This window comes from Accipiter gentilis, chromosome 34 (assembly GCF_929443795.1).
Source record: "Accipiter gentilis chromosome 34, bAccGen1.1, whole genome shotgun sequence".
NCBI classification, from domain to species: domain Eukaryota; kingdom Metazoa; phylum Chordata; class Aves; order Accipitriformes; family Accipitridae; genus Astur; species Astur gentilis.
This window is the reverse complement of record NC_064913.1, coordinates 7,226,455-7,245,648: the sequence shown is the minus strand read 5'-3', so window position 1 is coordinate 7,245,648 and position 19,194 is coordinate 7,226,455. Positions and strand designations below refer to the sequence as shown.

At 36.6% G+C, this 19,194-nt stretch overlaps 1 protein-coding gene across 1 annotated transcript in view; it reads right to left on the bottom strand.

The window, feature by feature from the left end:
• Positions 1-19,194, bottom strand: part of PTPRQ (protein tyrosine phosphatase receptor type Q) — a 110,814-nt gene that overhangs the window by 78,069 nt on the left and 13,551 nt on the right. The window contains exons 8-17 of the mRNA XM_049791983.1: positions 18,847-18,993; positions 17,023-17,195; positions 14,430-14,640; positions 12,575-12,727; positions 12,281-12,460; positions 10,727-10,834; positions 7,937-8,218; positions 5,665-5,847; positions 4,827-4,928; positions 2,308-2,428 (exon numbers count right to left, since the gene is read on the bottom strand). Coding sequence (XP_049647940.1) covers positions 2,308-2,428; positions 4,827-4,928; positions 5,665-5,847; positions 7,937-8,218; positions 10,727-10,834; positions 12,281-12,460; positions 12,575-12,727; positions 14,430-14,640; positions 17,023-17,195; positions 18,847-18,993 — 1,660 coding nt within the window. The remainder of the gene's footprint in view (positions 1-2,307; positions 2,429-4,826; positions 4,929-5,664; positions 5,848-7,936; positions 8,219-10,726; positions 10,835-12,280; positions 12,461-12,574; positions 12,728-14,429; positions 14,641-17,022; positions 17,196-18,846; positions 18,994-19,194) is intronic.

Below are 19,194 nucleotides of genomic sequence, written 5' to 3'. Positions count from 1 at the left end.
GATTTTCTATTTAGAAACAACTGAGATTGCAATCCAAACAATAAGGAAACACTGATCAAAGGGAGCGCAGTCTTCACAGACAATGAGAAAGAAAGTACCTAGCAGAATGAGTTAAGCCAAGGAATTTTAATGAAGAACAATAATATTAAGTTTTGAATGATACCTTTCAGAAACCCCGACAAAAGAGGTTCTAAGAAATTGCATACTTTCACTTGACTAAGACAGGTACCATATTTTCTTAAAAATTGGTACCTCAAAGTAGATCTAATCAGCAATTATCTCACAAAAATTTGCTGAGCAGGATAATGCCAAAAGACAAGAGCTATATACAAGTTCAGCAACTTTGTTAACATGCCTTTGACACTCTAGAGTTGCAGACTCAAGGAATATGAGTCTGTAGACTCAAGGCACGCAGAAAGTTGCTTTGCTACCTGCTAGCGCCCAAAACCACCTTGTCCTGCGACAAATTCCATGAAAGATAATAACAAAAAAACCATTACAGATACTACCCTTTCTATTCTAGTAGTTGTGGATTCTTGTTCCCAATCCATTAAAGAAAGGTTACCAAATTCTCTGTAACTGTTGCAATATATTTAAGGGAAGGAACATTTATTTAACATCTGTATTAACCTTCTTCTTTCTGCTTTATTGAGAGGCTCTGGGATTAACTATCTCCCCCAAATTATATTGAATACCTCCCAAAAGCAGCAACTATGGCATGGCAGTTTGCCTTGTCAAATCTCACACTGCAATGCATTTTATGAAATTGTATAGAGAATTCTCTTAAATACTTAAAATTCCCCTCCTCCCCACCCCCTCACCCCCCAAAAAAAAAACCCCTCCAAGGAAGGAGTGAAGTTGTGTCCCCTTTGAAGGCAATGGGAGTTTTTCTTCACTGTCCTTGCCTCAAGATGATACCTAATGCCTCTCTAATTTTAGATATGACACAGTAAGGACAGATAAGAGAGAGCAAGGAGAATATGGAAGGAAAAAGGACAAGGCTTAATGCAAAAAGTTATGTGGTTGCTTAATTGAAATATTTAGAAAGATGGATCAATTAGCAGTTTTAAAAAAAATAATTCTTACTCATTTGTCATAATAACAAAAAGCAGTAAGGCAATATAAGGATGAAAAGTTGTATAATCTCAAGTCTTTGAGCACAGTCTATGTCAAAACCATAATCCTTATCATGAAGTAACTGTTTCCTAGCTAGAGGATCGTCTTTAATTTAATGTTTTTTGTGGTTAAAGAGCACCAGACCTTGCCAATACAGTAGAAGTAACAAGACAAGCCCAACTTCACTTTTCTGGAAAGAAGAGCTCACTCCTGTTCACTTTATTAACAACTTAACTAGATGCTATAATTTTAAAAAAATTCAATAGGATCTGAGGCCAAACCCTACCCCAAAACTGTCAAGTAACATTAAAATAATAAATGTAAGCTCAATGGTAGCGTGTTTATAATGACTGCTGATTTGCACATCTGGTTCACATCTCATAAGGTGCATGTTAGCATTTGCTTCCTGCACCTTAGTAGTGGCAATAAAATGGTACAGCATAAATGCAATATATTAAAGACAATCAATAACAAAATCTTTTCACTACCAGCAGAAGTTACACATAGATCTTTGAAGAGATGTCACATCACTAGACCAAACTATGTTATCCAGAGAATAGGATAGAAGCTGCAAGTTTTTAAGTGACAAACCTCCTTTTTAAAGGTGAAAAAAGATCCCAGGAGGGATGGCAGAGAAAAAAAAAATAGGGAAAAAGAAAGGATAGATAGAAAAATAAAAAAGTACATTAAGTGAAAAATATCTGTTAAAAAATACTCGTTTGCTATGAATATAATAAATACAAAATATAACAGTAGACATAACTGATAGCACATACAAAGACTCTTAACATTGCTCTCACACACTTTCTACAGAGGGAAGAAATATTTCTCTATTTTAAGCCTATTTTAAATCTCCTTGACAATTTAGCATAGGCTTGTGCCCTGCCTTGCAATAGGCCTAATCACAATATAATGAAAATAGTCACCATGCTCTAATTTAAATTTCAATTCATTTAAGGTAACATAACCTTTAGAAAAATGTGGAAAATGGTTACAAAATATTTAATACCCCAATTTTCAGCTACTACATTATATCTGAATTTGTATATACAAAAGGCTAGTATTTTAAGTGCTGGATGAATATTCATTCTCCAAAAACGTGTAATCAACACATTGTGTAAGAAAAACCTAACATTCCTGATAGGTTACAGATTAATATTTGTCCTCAGAACTACTTCCAGAAAATCTTACCAGACATAAACTGTGTAATAGAGGATAATTCCGTTTGGCTCCAGCGGAGGTTTCCATGACAACTTCACAGTGACACCCGACAACTGTTTTACGGAGAGGGACTCTGGAGGAGAACTTGGAGCTATAAAATAAGAGAACAGGACACAACATCTTGTTAAACAGCTAAGATCGATGAGATACGCAGCATCCTTAAATAGGTTTTTAATTATTTGTGATGGAAAGTGAACTTTGTACTACACCGGTGCAGTATCCATCAACTAATGTTAAAGTGCAGCTTCTTTTCCTTTTTCTGACAGATGATAAAAGAAGATTTTGCATGGTGGTGTTAGAACATCTGTTTCTGTGATTCAATGGAAAAAGTACTTCATGAGAAAACAGAGCAACGGGTAGGTCACAGTGATTCACCTACTGTCCAAGTACATTGCTGTAATTTTTTTTTTCCCCTTCTAATAAAAGCAAGATCTTTATAGGTATGAACACATGTAAAATATAGTAAAATAGTTCTCCTGAGGAAAAAGAGGTGCTGTAAAGAATGATACAAAGCACAAAAAGGTAGAAAAACGGATAAGCATGGCATTGAGAGATGATAAAAATATGGTATACTAGGCAGCGGTAAAATGTATTCACTCCATCAAATAAGGACCACATTCATACATTTAACATGTCACAAGGGCAAATATAAAGATAGGCTTTGAGTGAGACCCTTAAAATTCATTTTAAGATGAACTCTACATGACACCATGCCACAACTGTGTAGGGAAACAATGCAAGTAAATGAAAATGCTAGACCATGTTTGATTTCATTCTACAGTTCAAATAAATATTGCTGAGGAAAAATATACCCCTATATGCATAAGTGACACTGCTTTGTATTAGCATGTTCTTGAGAAGTAAATATTTTTCTTCATCTTGATTCATGGATATATGTCTCACTATGAAGTAATATTAGAATTACTTTTGTTTTCCTCAAATTAAACCAAAGAGCATCATGCACTAAAAATTCAGGTCATAGCTGTAGTCATGCATGAAAATTGAGAATATGAGCATAGCTATTAGCAAATCTATGAAAAATTTGGTCTGAACCTTGGAACACTGTGTTCCTGTGAATAAAGAACATGTGGTGTATTATAAATATTGTTGTTTTTCAGTTGTTGTTCCTTCTTTCACTACCTCAAAAGTTGGCATAAAGGTTTTAGAACTCTGTATGTTTCAGAAAAAATATTTTTCATGAACAAAGGTTCACTGCATTCAGTGAATGTCTGTATTTACTAGCGAAAAATGGTGACAGCTGTATTTAGTGTTTTACTTGTTATATTATCCTCAGTGGCTATATAATAAAAGATCTGTCATACTGTGAATGTCATGTCTTTCTGGCATGTGTAGTTCATTCTACAGTTCTTATTCAGAGGATATTTTTTGCTGAAGAATAGAATCTACATTGCTTTAAATAAAAATACTCTATGCAAAAGATGGATTTATCCAAATTAGCTGTTCCCAGTGTGCTCCAGCAACAGTACTCTTGAGCAAAGGTTTATTACTAACAGTATGAATGTAAGCCCAACAACATCTTGGAGATTTGCAATGATCCATATTATCAAAACCTGGATCTTAGGCAAGTCAGTGCTCCCTAAAACATGAAAAAAGACTTAATTTGAGAAAGACCGGTGGGATGTTTGTGTCAATGCTGCTTTAGTCTAGGTTCGCAGAGACTTCCTCCCTAAGCAATGGACAGACACAGGTTCCTCCAAAATGGGAGTGACAACACCTAAGTTTAGATTCTGCTTTGAATTTTTTTCAGAATTCCCCCTCCAGAAACTACAGAGGGGACCAATGATGATTTCCCACAACTAAATTGGGTACTGAAAGAACAAATACCATTTTGCAGTTCCTCTGCTGATTTGTGACTTACTGTACTAATTAGCAGCGGATGCAATAACTGTGTTCTACCCTCAGCCTACAGTGCAGAACACTCCCCTGCTCAATTTGGAAGTGCAGTACTACAGAAGATGGACTTTGAGCATTTCCATAGTATTAATAATTCTACACCTATATATGTGTATCTGTACATGCATCTCTTTAGAAGAATCAAAAATTTCCAAGCGAACCAGAACTGTCCCTGGACCATTCAAGCTGTCTTTTGGTGGTTTTCTCTTTCTCCAACTCTCACATGTCTGCAGAACCAAACACAATATTTAATTCTACCATGTGGTGTATTAGATTAAAATAATACTAGTAAATTAAGAGTCTTCAAATTCATAAGATATTGGTAAGACCAAATGTCCATGCACAGCAATCATGTCATTTCACATAGCTTGTACTGGTAAATATATTAAGTAACAGATAGAGAGAAAGATAAGAGAGACAAACAGATAGATGAGTATGTTTGTGTGTAGATAGATACAGATATCAATACAGAGATATAATTGCAAAAAAAGTATATAAACCCCACACATATCTGACAGGAAGTGTAAGATTAGTTGAAGACTACAGGCAATGATACATTGCAACTTCTGACTTACCATCTTCATCAGTCAGTATATGCAGAGGTGAACTACGAAGGCCCTCCCCCATTGTGGTACTAGCAGACACTTCTACAGTATATTCTGTATATTTCATTAAATCTACATAAAGAAGAAGAATTCAATAAACCAACCATTCACTGGGCTAAATTAGGTTTTTTAATGGACCATAAGTAGTTTGAAGTGCTGAATAAGCCCATCACTTACACTGATCTGTGTCTTTAGAGACTGAAATAAGCATTAGGAAAACTTGAACACAAAGTATTCTGCATGAACAAAAGAAGGGGCAAAGCCCTAATTACCTGTTTATACTTCATATTCCTAGAATGCTTTACAGTTTGTCCTTAGCTGCACTCTGAAAATTTACTGGTTTAGGTACTGAGCTCCCAGCATTGACTGCTGTGTCATACCTCAGTAATAATGACAGAATATAGCAAAAGATGCAAAGGTGAGTGGAAAGGGAAGTATTTCTTTTTATCCAGAATAAGATCAGAAAGATATGTAGGTGACTTGAGCATTTGCTTTGTTACAGCGATATACATGCAAAGAAATCTATTGAAGTTCCTTGTACTTTAAACATCTAAAATACAGTATAATAATAAACATCTAAAATATGATAAAAACCAGATATATGTTAGACTCTATACTATTTGTGGCCTGTTCCGCCACATTACGGCAGGACACAACAGGCTATTTCTCAGGACAGGTAGCCTATAACTTTATATAAGGACAAGAAGGATCATGTCCAACCAGTGAACTAATTGATTTGCATCAGTCTGTTGATCCCTTCTCAGAACAATTTACAGTTGACATAAGTTCCCAAACATTATATACTGGCCTGTAATACGTAGTGTCAGAAGAGTAGTGTTTATGACTCTCTGCTCAGTTCCATTAGTCCTCTTGACATATATTGTGTAAGTCTGTATGATTCCATTGGGAATGGATGGTGGAAAAAATGATAGTTCAATTTCCATGGATGAGATGTTCCTATAGGTTATGTTTTCTGGTGCAGAATCAGGAACTAGAAGACAAAATTTAGACTCATAGAAGATTTCAATCAGTTTCATTGATTTGTTAAGCATTTTCTTAAACTTGTTTAAATGAAATGCATTATAAACATTTGGATTTTTATCCTATTTTTTGTATAAAATAAATTTTAAAAGATCATCTTAACATGCCAGATGAAAAAATCTGGAGCATGACACTAAACTTCCTTCTGTTAGAAGGTTTTTGTGTGCATGTGTCTGTCTGTCACCAAACAGATACACAAGTATGTTTTCCATGATCCAAAACTGGACTGACAGCATAATATATGTTACTCCAGAAAATCATAATCATACAATGACAGGAAAATTTTCCCAAAAGGTCAAGTAAGGCAGGGACATGTTTTTAGGATGTCCTAAACATTCTTATAACTGTACTGACATTTGATGAAACCCTGCATTCAAAAAACCAAATTATTTCTGCTTAAGCAATATCCAGAAAGGGGACAAGTGCCACGAGGGGCAGTGAAATCAGCCCACAATTCAGCCTAATTTCATGGCAGAACGGTAACAGAGAACTCCCAAGAGCTCTTCAAACACACCAGCCCATTAATCGGTTGTGTTCACTCAAAATGCTCTATTCTCCAGATCCTCCCTTGGTTTTATTCTTCTCATCTCAGATAGTGTTTCTGCAGCTTCTCATCTCTATCACAGGCAGCTGGAATTCAAATTTTTGTTCTGAGTGTCAGGGGAGTTAGGCACTGAGAAAGAACTGCCTGAAAATACAACTTAGACAAAAGATAGATGTCTGTTAAAGAGAGCAATAAAAAAGGTTATATCTAAGGACATTGTATCAGTTGGGCAGGTGCATACATATCTATGGTATCTGACCAAAAAAAATCCTCAAATGTAGCACAATGTCTTGACAGAGCTAGTTTGGTGCTTCTGTTATGACTAATGTTTCATTTAGTCTAAAAACTAGGTGTTTGTGTCCCTGTTCTTCAAGAGCTTGACTTGTTAGGCAGGCCTAGACCACAACTACTTCATGGGGAAAATAAAAGTTCATTTCAGAAACAAGGAGGAGAAGGAGCTCATAGTGATTCCACTGTGTCTTAACAATAACTGAGCCAAAGCATCTCCCTGCCCCTTCTGAGAGACATCAGTACGTGCATGTCTTGCCTTACTGAGAAAAATGTGATAAATAGAGCATGCTTAGTTCCAGGGCTAGCTCTAGGTATAGATAAAGTAGGTACTTGTCTGAGGTAGCAAATTGGTGAAGACGGCAAAAGGCCCCCCAAAAAGGATGATCATCATACCAGTGCTACTTGGATATGGCTGAGTCCTAAAGGAAACTAAGCTTCACATCTGTCTCCCCAGCCACCTTTCATTCCTGAGTCTACAGCTTAACCCAAACATCTATTCCTCCATATAAATCATTACATTCAGGTTTTTTCTCCAATGCCTCTCCTGTTTAGCTCCATCGAAAGTTTAATGACCCTCTGTCAATATTTTATACTCCTTCCCCTACCCTGTACTACCTTACAGCTACTTATTTATTTCAATTCTTTTCCTATGCCTTGTTAGACCTCTTTAATGCTCATCCTTCCCAGTCCTTACTTGTAAATTTACTTTTCTTTCTTGGAAAAACCGCATCTACTCTAACCGTCTGTGATTTTGTTTATCTGTACCTTCTCCAGAATATTTCTAGTAACATAAACAACTTTGCCTGCTACAAAAGAGCACTTATCTGAATTCTGATTATTTTTTTTTAACCATTAGGGTTGAATTCTTATAAAATTTCAGTTCATAACTTGAATTCCAAATTGCACTCACTTTTTGAAACCCCACCTTTCATACAAAAAATTATTTTCCTGCAAGGCACAAGGAATCTTCAAGGACAAATAGTATAATATATGAAGCCCATCAGGCATAAAACTTCTCTTTTTTCTGTACTTCTTAATCCTCCTTACTATTTCCTTATTTTTGTTTCGTATATAAAAGAGAAAACAGGGTTCAAACATACTGCTTTGCAAAGCAAACACATACTTTTAAAATTAATTAAACTGATCTCTGGGACATAAAAGGCTGTGGAAAATTTACATTTTTTTAAAAAATCTATATACTCACCAGTTTCAGAAGTTCTCACCAGAAGTGGGAAAGATGACTGATTCCCATGGCCAAGTCTGGTGAATGCCCTTACAGAGATGTTATAGAGAGTATATGGCTTCATTTTGCTTAGTGACATACTTGTAGATGAGGCATTTTTAATAAATAAATCATTGGAATCACTGTACAGAACTTCATAGTGAGTTATGAGACCATTAGGCTGCTCAGGTGGTAACCATCTCAGATTTATTTCTGTTGCAGTTACATTTATTAACTCTACATTTTGGGGTGGGGAGTCTGGTTCTGCAATACAGAAATCAAAGAGAAAAAAAACCCTCTGAGACTTTCAATTAATTAAATATAGGAACGATCTCATAAACCTATTGGATCCTAACATTTAAATTAGCTAACTGTACCAAAAGGGCTACAGTCAGTAGTCAGTCACTCACTCACTCTCCTTCTCAAAGCCTTACCACTTTTTATCTTAGTTAATTTCAGCATGTCTTCTTCTCCATTCATAAACCGGGCATCTTTTTAATCCCAGACACTTCAGCTTTTCTGGAGTTTCTTTTCTCATCCACTTATAAATCTATCCAAAACTGCATTTATTAAGAAAAAAATCTCTTTTGTCTAATGCTTTCATGCAGACTGATCCTTCAAATCCTCTTACTGTCTTCCTCAAATTCAGGTTCTTTAAATTTAGCTGAATGCCATCTTCTTATTGTTTTCTTCTTAAATAGCCACCCATCTTATTTCACTCAACCAAGCATTGGACCAAGAAAAGGACTGTATGCACTGTAACTAAATTCCCTTTAGTTTACTGATACAGCTGCTAATTGATGACCATGAAGACCCCAGTGTAAATCTCCTATGCACTGGTGTGAAGGTCATGCACAAAACAAGTCCAGCTCCAGGGCAGTGTGTTGGCTAAATCTACTGGCAACAGGAGTGCATGTGAGTCCAGTGAGCTAATAATGCATGGAAGTGTTGAAGGAGTGTGGGCTGCACTTATGAATAAAATCAGCTCTGAATGTCAACCCTGATTCCTCCAAAGGCTTCATCACTTCACCCCCGAAATAACCTGCCTGTAAAGTTTTAAAAAAAATGTACTAAGAACCCAGGATTATGTGATTCAGTTTGTGTACAAATACCTATGTCCAGACATTTCAGAGTTTATGATGAATTCTTTTGTCCTAAAGGTCTCACAAACCACTTTCATTCCTGATTTCTGAGCCCATGAATGAAAAGTATTAACTGTAACAGATCACTACTCTGGATGACAAGACTGCCCACATGGATATTTCCCATGTGAAGAAGCTTAATTTTAAATTGAAATACATTTTGCAATTTATCTGGCATGGTAAAATATTTAAATGCAACAGCCTAGTACCTTCTATCATAATGTAAGTTATCTAAGATAGATGTAGTGAATCTTTTATTTGGAGGTATCTCTCTTTTCAAGAGTCAAACTAGTTGTCACTCCTAGCTTGGCTAAAGTTAGGAGACATGAATCTCAACCTGAATTACCTCAGGAAAACTAAACAACAAGAAGATGACAAGAGTAATTACACATAGCCTTATGAAAAGGCAGGAAGTATTGGTGGTCTTCTCAATAGTTTCCTCAAGACTTGCATGCATCTCTTACCAATGGATCAACTGTTGGACTGCAACTCTACTCTGAACAAATTTCTGTAATGCTCAAAGGCAAGGAATTGTAAACTTTCAGAGAAAAAGATATTTAGATAGGTAATTTTCTGTTCTAGTGATATGCCTTTCCCCTGCAAAAAACTAACAGCATAGAAGCACGCAACCTTTAAAAAAATTTACAAGCACTTAAAATGTCACTGTTTAATTTGAGATTTTGGTTGATTATTCAAATCATCTAAGCTTCATAAATCACCATGATTTTTAATCCTGTAATCCTTTGCTCTCTTTTATTCTCACTTAATTATGTTTCCTGTATTGTAGCATATTTGGCAATGAGAGAGATAAATGACAACTGGACAATTACCTTCTTTATTACTTCGGTAAAAACTGGAAATAACTTTGCTGAAACCAGTGAAAATAAACCTGATACAAATGAGAAAAGCTTAAGGTTTAATACTCATGACTCTGCTCTGTAAATCAGATTCCCATATTCTCTTTGCAGAGGCCAATGGCAACTCCAGCTACTGCCCTTGTGCCTTCATGGCTGGAGACTGCCTTGCAAGCAAGAAAGCAAGATCCAGAAATCTTCATAAAGTAGTGTTATACCCTACATTAAAACTATTGATCAGTCTTAAAATGAATAAAACCCCAAAGCTGTACGAAAACAACTGCATATAATACCATGCAGTGTAAAAAACCCTCACTTTATCAGCAGCTCTGCCTATAGACAGCAATATGGCATCCGAATTGTTGAAAGCTGCCATTTACAGATGCTTCAAAACCAACCTATTTTCCATATGATAACATAAAAAAAAGGATAAGCTGCAGTCCCAAAGATAATTGATTATGGTTTAATGGTTTAGATGGGGTCTAGGGACACACTGTTTTCAGTGAAGGAACCTCAGCTCTGCAGCTTTCTTCCCATTTGTCTGACAGAGTTGAGATTAGTTGATTGCTGGTCATGCTGCAGCTTTCGTGCTTATTTCTAGCACTTACATAAAAATGGGCTGAATGCAGTCACTGACTGATAGAAGACTAATAATTTCAACAAACATTGATTTTATTCATACACTTTCTTCCCCTCCTTGTGTATGTGCCCAGTATTCTGAACAAGTGCAAACATAAATACAGAAATCAAATCATTATTGCAAAGAATGTATTTACCATCTTCAGGGGTTCTCACGAAAACATCATTCTCTTCAGACAAAGCACTTTCTCCAATTGTCGTAGAGGCTGCAACTCTCATTTTATAATTTGTGTACTTTTTTAAACCTAAAAAGATTAAGTAAAAAAAATCTTGACTGTTGACTTCTTAAACATATTTTTTTCCTCATAGCTACTTATAAAAATATAAAGAAGGCTACCTTTCTAAGAGGTTTTGATACACATTTGTTACCTAAAAGGCATAATATGTATAATACCATTCATTTGGGGAGACCCAAATAAGCACTTAGTCAAATCAACAGATTTTGAAATAAGTCAACCAGCTTCAACCCTGTGAATAGCTTTAAGAATTTATCTGTCAAGACAGAAGATGTGTATGTGTACATCCAAATATACGTTTTTATTCTATATGCATTACTCTGTGTCATGGTTTAACCCCAGCCAGCAACTAAGAACCATGCAGCCATTCACTCATTCCCCCCAACACCTAGTGGGATGGGGGAGACAACCGAGGAAAAAAAAGTAAAACTCATGGGCTGAGATAAAGACAGTTTAACAGGACAGAAAAGAAAAAAACAATAACAACAACAATTAAAAAATTACAATAATAGTAATAAAAGAATTGGATATATAAAACAAGTGATGCACAATGAATCACAATTGCTCACCACTTGTCGATCAATACCCAGTTAGTTCCCAAGCAGCAATCTGCACCCCCCAACCCTGGCCAGCTCCCCCCAGTTTATATACTGGGCATGAAGACACATGGTATGGAATACCCCGTTGGCCAGTTGGGGTCAGCTGTCCTGGCTGTGTCCCCTCCCAACTCCTTGTGCCCCTCCAGCTTTCTTGCTGGCTGGGCATGAGAAGCTGAAAAATCCTTGACTTAGTCTAAACTCTACTTAGCAACAACTGAAAACATCAGTGTGTTATCAACATTATGCTCATAATAAACCCAAAACATAACACTATACCTGCTACTAGAAAGAAAATTAACTCTGTCACAGCCAAAAGCAGGACACTGATTAGTGTAAATAAATGCCTGAAACCCCAGGAGGAACACATTTTCTTCAATTACTATCAAAATTATAACCTTAAAAGAAGAAAATTATTACTAAAGTCAGACAAATACTGTGAAAAAAATTGAAGTCTGAAAAAGAATTGACAATTTAGGAGTATTTTCCTATGTGGAAGGCAGAGGCTAAGGAAAAAATTCCAAGGAGAAATCCATTTCACAAATTACTACTCAGTACATTTCACAAATTACTACTTGGCGCATTTCACAAATTACTGCTCGTCTTACCTAGTCCTCTTCTCCCATCTTACGTTCCCTTTGTACCCCCCTCCACAGTAGACAAGTCTGTCAGTAGTGTCCCAACTTTGCTTTCACATGCAGTTGTTGGGGGGGGGGGGGTGTGTGTGTGTGTGGATGTGTGTGGATGGGGGAGATCTGGTCCACCTACCTGATGAATGGCTACATTACATAAAGTTGGAAAAAATAATTTTCTGTAACGTATTTGCAATTTTCTTTTTTTTAATCAAATGACAATGTACCTGTCATAAGTAAGCTGTTGTTTGAAGTTGTTGTGTGGAATGCTCGTTTTGTATCCAGTTCCATGGCATAAACAGTATAATGAATGATCTTCCCATTGGGATTTGCTGGAGGATCCCAATACAGCAAAACAGAGGAGGAGCTAATATTCTTGTAAGATATATTTTGTACTGAGCTTGGAACTGAAATGAAAACAGAAAAATATAGGTTAATGAATGATAAAACAGAATTTAAAATGTTCAGTGAAAGAAGTCACATATGCTAACTTTGATAGTACCAGACTTACAACATTTTACCTTGTTCATGTGTCCTGACTGTAAGAACGGATGGTGGTCCTTCTCCAACAGCAGTGAAAGCAGACACACTGATTATGTAGTCTGTGAAAGGTGCAAGGCCCTTTATAACATAGGACAGTTCTTCAGCCAAAATGTTAATGGTATACTGATTATCTGTGATTAAATGGAGAGAAATAATTACTTACTCGTAAACTCATTTTTTTCTTTTGCATTCTAAACTCACCTTGACACAGTGACCTGGAACTATTTTATTGCAAAAGAATTAACTTTCTAGGCAATTACAAAAATATAAAGAAAAGTTTACACTCCACCTCCTAACTCAGTCAAGAAGAGGCTTTTATAAGTCCATTTTCATGCGTACAATAGATAGATTGGCTAGATGAAAGAATGAATAGGCAAGAACTAAAACCATGAGGTTTATACTGACAGTTATCTCCAAAAAATTTTGAGAGAAATCCCCTAGGAACTAGGAAAAGGCATATTTGTATATGGCCTAGTATCTCCAATGACTTCAGAACCATGGATCCTAGGTTGTTGGAGCTTTTAGTTTTGTTTTAAATTTTGTTTTTTAATTGAGAAAGACAGATTCCCTCTTCCTTGCCCTCCCAACGATGCTATAACTGTACTTGAATTGTCTGCCCTCACAGATCCTTTCACACTGGTATTTTTAGCAGAAGAGTTGTGGCCAGCAGACTGAAGAAGTCATGCATGCCCACAAAAAGTTTTTGGTGCATCTGCAATAAAGTTCAGTCCGCTGCAATCCATCGGTGCTAGAGAAAATCACATTATAAAGCAGCCATTATGCCACTGCAACATGAAAAAGTGTGGGTGCTTCACATATCTAAGTATTAGCCTCAGAGTTTTTGCAAGACCAGCATTAAAATGAAGGCATCTAAAAATCAGCAGACCCTGTTGAAAATTTGGCTGTCAACAGCTTTAACTACTATAATAACTACTATAAAATAATACTTGTATGCTAGATTATAAGAGATGCTGTTTGAAATCAATTTTTCAGCAATACAGACATCTTTTAGCAACTCAATACCTCAACCTGAATGATGCTGTAAAAAGAAGATTCACATTTAAAGCACTGTACATTTTCTCTGTATGACGAAGAAGATTCTTCAGGATTAATAAAGTACAGAACAGGTCCACTGTAGTTTAGACTAATGGATTGAATTCTCATTTTAGATACTGGTGTGCATGGAGGAATTTGGTGACTTTAATAAAAAAATAAAAACTTGACTTTCTCCCCACAGTTCAAAACTCACTGTAAAAATCTAGAGTGGTATTTTAAGTTCCTGCCTGTCAACTGAGGCCTGCTTAATGATTTGTAAATATCCATACTTGGTAAAGAAACACTGGTCCATTGATAATACAGAACAAGTGTACACACTAATGACATCACCATGTCATGGGGTCATCTCCACCTGTTTGTCACCCATATAGCAAATTTGTAACTTTTTGACCTATTTACCTTCACTGACATTTGAAAACCTATTAGTCAAAAGGCTTAGAGAAATCAAGGTCTCTGAAGGGCTTGGAGATATGTTAATCCCTGACAATCACACCTGCTTTGGCAACTGTAATAACTGATTGTCTATGCAGCTTGGCTGATGGCTTTCTGGTGCTCCTTTCACTAGGAAGAAGGTCAGCTGGGTGACAAGGGGCTAGTTCCTGCCTGTGTGGCATTCCCATTTGCTTCAGAAGGTTATTTGGTAGTAAAAAAATCCGACTCCAGCAAATGACCCATTCATAATTTGCTTGAACCATGTGCTAAAGATCATATCTGGGACAGTGATGGAGGTCCTTCAGAACAAAGGAGCAAGTAGATAAATACCCTAAAATATCTTACCCAAAGCAGAATGCAATTTTGCAGCTCCATTTATAGCAGGTAAATCATCACCAGATACACTTGTAAATATTACTGGGGAAGCTGTCTGAATGCTGGAAAACATTTCAGCTGAACCTTCATATAATTCATTGGCTGTTTCCACTGAATTCCAAGTAGGAGAAGGTTTGATGTTTTCATTTATCATATACGGTTCCAAAGAATCAATCAAATACTAAAAATAAGAAATGTAAAAATAAATCACAGACCTCATCATCACTAAATTATTCAATTAAATTAATATATAATATAGAAATAGTGCTTGTATATTTGTGCACATATATCTACACACACACTATATGAATGTTGGCATACAAACATAATCTTTCATTACAACAATAATTCACTTTGCACAATACAATATTTCTCATGAAAAAGCTCGGCTGCCAGTAACCTGCAACCTTTTATTAATTTTTATTTTTTAAACACCACATTCTTTTTTTTAATTTCTTAAAATATGTTTTTTATAGTAAAGTGGTCATTTTAGAGCAAGGCCTTTAACATTAATGCTGTATCCTTGGAGTTACATTGAATAGATACATGTTTGAGCCTGGGAGATTCCATTTGTACTAAGCATGTTCTGAAACGGGGTTGCAGGCACTGAAAATAAGAGGGCTTCAGATATCCCTACTAGGCCCTGAAGAAAAGGAATAACTAGGCCCTGAAGAAAAGGAATAGATCACTGAGAGGGAATAAGGGGAGAGAGAGAAAAACAGAAGCTAATGAAATAAAGGGAAGAGGGAAAATAAGGGATTATGTATGTGAAAAGGGAGAGTGAAAGGGAGATAAGTGATACAGAGGTCCATAGGACAGAAGGCACAAAAGACAAATGTTGGAAAGGGCTGGCAGTAGATGTAAGGGGAGCAAGAACTACAAAGAGAGGAACAACAAAAGCAGAAGAGAAAAGACAGAGAGGCTAGAGCATAGGTACAAAATAGTGTGTAAGCACTTTATGCCCCTTCAGAATCTGGGACCGAATCCAGGACTCTAGTGTCTTTAAATTGTTCTGCTGTCATCTGTGAACACTCCCCACTCACACATATGGCCCACTTCACTGCCAGAAAGAGATGCTTTTACAGTGATGTAACTAATACACATTAAGTCTCTCCCTACAGACTCTGGGTGGAGAGAGGGCAAAGCAGCTTTTTTACTGCTTCAGCTAGGGGGGATTAACCACAGGCAGAGATACAGCATCAATCTCACCTAAGTACCAACAGGTAAAAGCTATACATGCCTCATCTTCACCAACATTTCATAGCAAAATAGTAACCCACGTGGAAATACTTTTTGCTTCTGAGGCTTTTCCACATATAAGACAATAGTTTTTTATTGCTACTAGTTATTGACTACCGTTAGCACTGTGGATCTGCCAGTTCAAGTCTTGTAGATGGTCTAAGCTTGGGTCAATGGGGTTCTAAATAAAGCAATGTTTATTATGATTTGGTTTGGTTTTTAATTAGAAAATTACATTCAAAGAACTATAATAAAGCAGCAATGATGCTACACTAGGAACTCAAAAATCAGGAAATCCCATCATTAAAACATGTTTGTGCAGACAATTTTCATTTCTTCCCTGTCTGTACTACGATACAATCTTTAATTATAGTTATATACTTTCATTTTCCAAGGAAGCTTGCCTGTTTTAATGAATGGATCCTTATCATTTTTTTTTTCCCATACTCCTTATTTAATGTTTGGCTCCAGGGCTCTATTTAATCTATACCATTCAACTTGAAAGCAAACTCCTTCATTGAGCTCTACATCAAAAACTTAGATTCTGTGTCAGATCAGAGAAAGACATCATTGTCTAAAAAAAGGTATTATGCAAACTTTGGGCACCTATGTTCAAAATTCAGACCAAAAAGCCCTACCTCAGAAAGCACTCAATCCTGAGCTGATTGTTTGCTAGGGCTCTACAGTTCTGTGCTGCATGCTCAGAGCTGCCCCACCTAAGCACGTAGAGCATCTCAGCACCCAAAATCCAGAAGCTAGACTGACTGACAGCATAAGTCCCCTAAAAGATTTGATCCCGTAGATACGCACAGATATCCTTAGTATATAACTACAGCATGGAGTTCAGCATGTAGTATCAGACATGTAAATTCAAGGATACAAATGGGGGCAGAAAGTATAACTTAACGAGCCTTGGGAGACTTCTGTTGAATTCACTTCTCCATAGGATTCATACCCATATCTTCTAGGAGTTTGCCTGAGTACAGCTAAATCTGTACTCTTATTGTTAGGTCACCCTATGCTCCAAAAACCTCAAGGGCTAGAAAGGATAAGACTGTGGGCTACGGCTTCCTGCCTTCAGTAGCTAAGACAGTTTGGATCATTCTGCCAGAATTATTTATTGTTCTCATGTTGTGGAAACAGCATTATTGGAATCTCTTTAAAACCCAGCCAGAGAAAGAGGGTGGGGTGAGGAAGGTGGCCCTTAAAAGCATTGACATGTCATCTGTGGTGGCTAATTCCATATTCCCTACCTATCAGATAAGGCAGAGAAGCAAATTTAATCTAGCAAAGAAATCCATATTAAAAAAAACAACCTAAATACCTTATTTTTTCCTTCAAGAATAGTGTTTTCCAGAGTCACCTCTGTTTCCTGCACATGTACTTTCACTCTGTACTGGGTAATGATTCCATTTGGTTGTCGTGGCTTCCTCCAAACAATTTTTATATATGTGGCTTCCACTTCTGCCAGATGTAAATCTGATACAGCACCTGGGACTAAATATTCAAGAAGAAACTTGTTTTAATTAAACATCTGTGATTATTACAAGCTTTTTCAGCACTGTGTGCAAAGTACATAGGCATTCAATCAAATTTCACATCCTTATCTTTTGAGTTGCGCCTGTGCAGGTACAGAGTTACTTCACATGTTTTCTTAGCAAACAAGTTACAGTTCTAAAAACATGCACACAGTTTTTTGACAAATATGACATTATGTATGAATATGGTCAGATCCTAAGATGATGTAAATCAGGATAGTTTCACTGAAGTCAGTGACTGGAAGCAAGCAGACCTTTGCTTAAGTATATTGAAAATGAAAGCTTAATTCTCAATTCATCAAAACCATACAAGAATGAAGTAAAAAGCTGAAAGCAAAATAATGAATGTGATACATCTTGTTCATTTCCCTTTTATAACAGGTTTTGGTTCGATTTCTTCTTTAACTATGCAGTAATAATGATACTGTACTTTATGCAGGACTGCCAGATATCAGATACATTTATATTCAGTAGAATGATATTCAGATTTTATATGAAAAATAATTTTGTCCTAATATACCTTAGAAAAAGAAAAACTTGAAATTACCTGCATAACGAAGATTTGTAGATTTGACATTAAAATGCGACATTCTATGTCACTCTCAGAAAAAAACACAAACCCAAACCACTGAAATCCCCTTTGGCTTTTGACAGTGAGTTTAGACAAGAGGTGAGCATGACTGCGCTGAGGCAGGCCATCTCTGGAAATTGTCTCTGAGAGCACAAAAGCAGATACTCCAGGAAAGAATATGATAAATAAGAATAGGCGTTCCTCCTGCAGTTACATCTTCACGGCAAGCATTGCAGCAATCACTGATTAAGATATTTTCTAAATTTGTGCTGTGTGGCATAAATGTAACACAAATAACCATCTTGAAACTGCCTGCCTATTACACACTGATTCTCAATTTTTTCTGGTTGCATCCTCAGATGCAGACCAATAATCCTGCACAATCTCACATGCATGCAAGATAAAACCGCATTTCTATACAGCAAAGGACAGCCACCTGGTGAGTTGACTACTGGGAGCCAAAACTCCCAAAGGACAGAGTAGATGTCTCAGGGGCAGAACCAACCACTTGACTGCCCCAGGACAAGATCTCCACGTTGGGTCTGCCTCAGAGCTATGGACCCTGGTAAAGGTGGCTCCATTAGAGACTGGTATGGGGCCTTAGATTTGGTGAAAATTAGTCAAACGAGGTTTAATAAGAAACATTGGGGCTGAACAAACTAGCCGTGGGGAATCCTGCGCTGTTCTTTCTTTTCCACTTGCTGCCATCTAACGGGTAAGGGCGGGACCTGCAACTTAATTACCGTATCTAAAAATACTACTTTCATTCAGGCAGAAACCACCTTTCTTTCATAATCTCTGAAGGCTTCTGATAGCAAGTAAATTTAGTGACAGTGTATGAACTCGACAAAAATGGAGAAATAAATCGACATAATAAATTTTCAGCTAATTTTTTTCATTAGCTTTTTATCGCTTTCTTGCAACACTCTTAAAACACACCCATTATTTATTTTGCAAAGTACCTAAAAGGCTCTGCAGGGAAAACTGAAACCAGTTACCATGTACAGCCCATTTATTTCACTTCTCTATGCTTACTTACCATCCGCAGGAGTGAAAACTGTGAGGTTAGTCTTTGGCCCCACTCCAGCACTTGTCTCAGCACCGACGTACACATCATATGTTGTAAACGGCACAAGGTTACTAAATACAAACTTATGATCTTTTGTGCTGTTATCCAGAATATGACCTGGAATGAAAAATAAAGAGATTCTAGCTCAAAAATAAAAACAGTCCACAGCTACTTTCCAGGATGATGAATGATGAAAAGACAATTTTTTTTGTGAAAAATCTCATTTGCCATCAACTTCATTGGAAATAATACTGAATGTCTAGGAAACAAACAAACCACCTCAAGAAGGTACAGGTTTCAAGAGGAAGGGATTTTGTT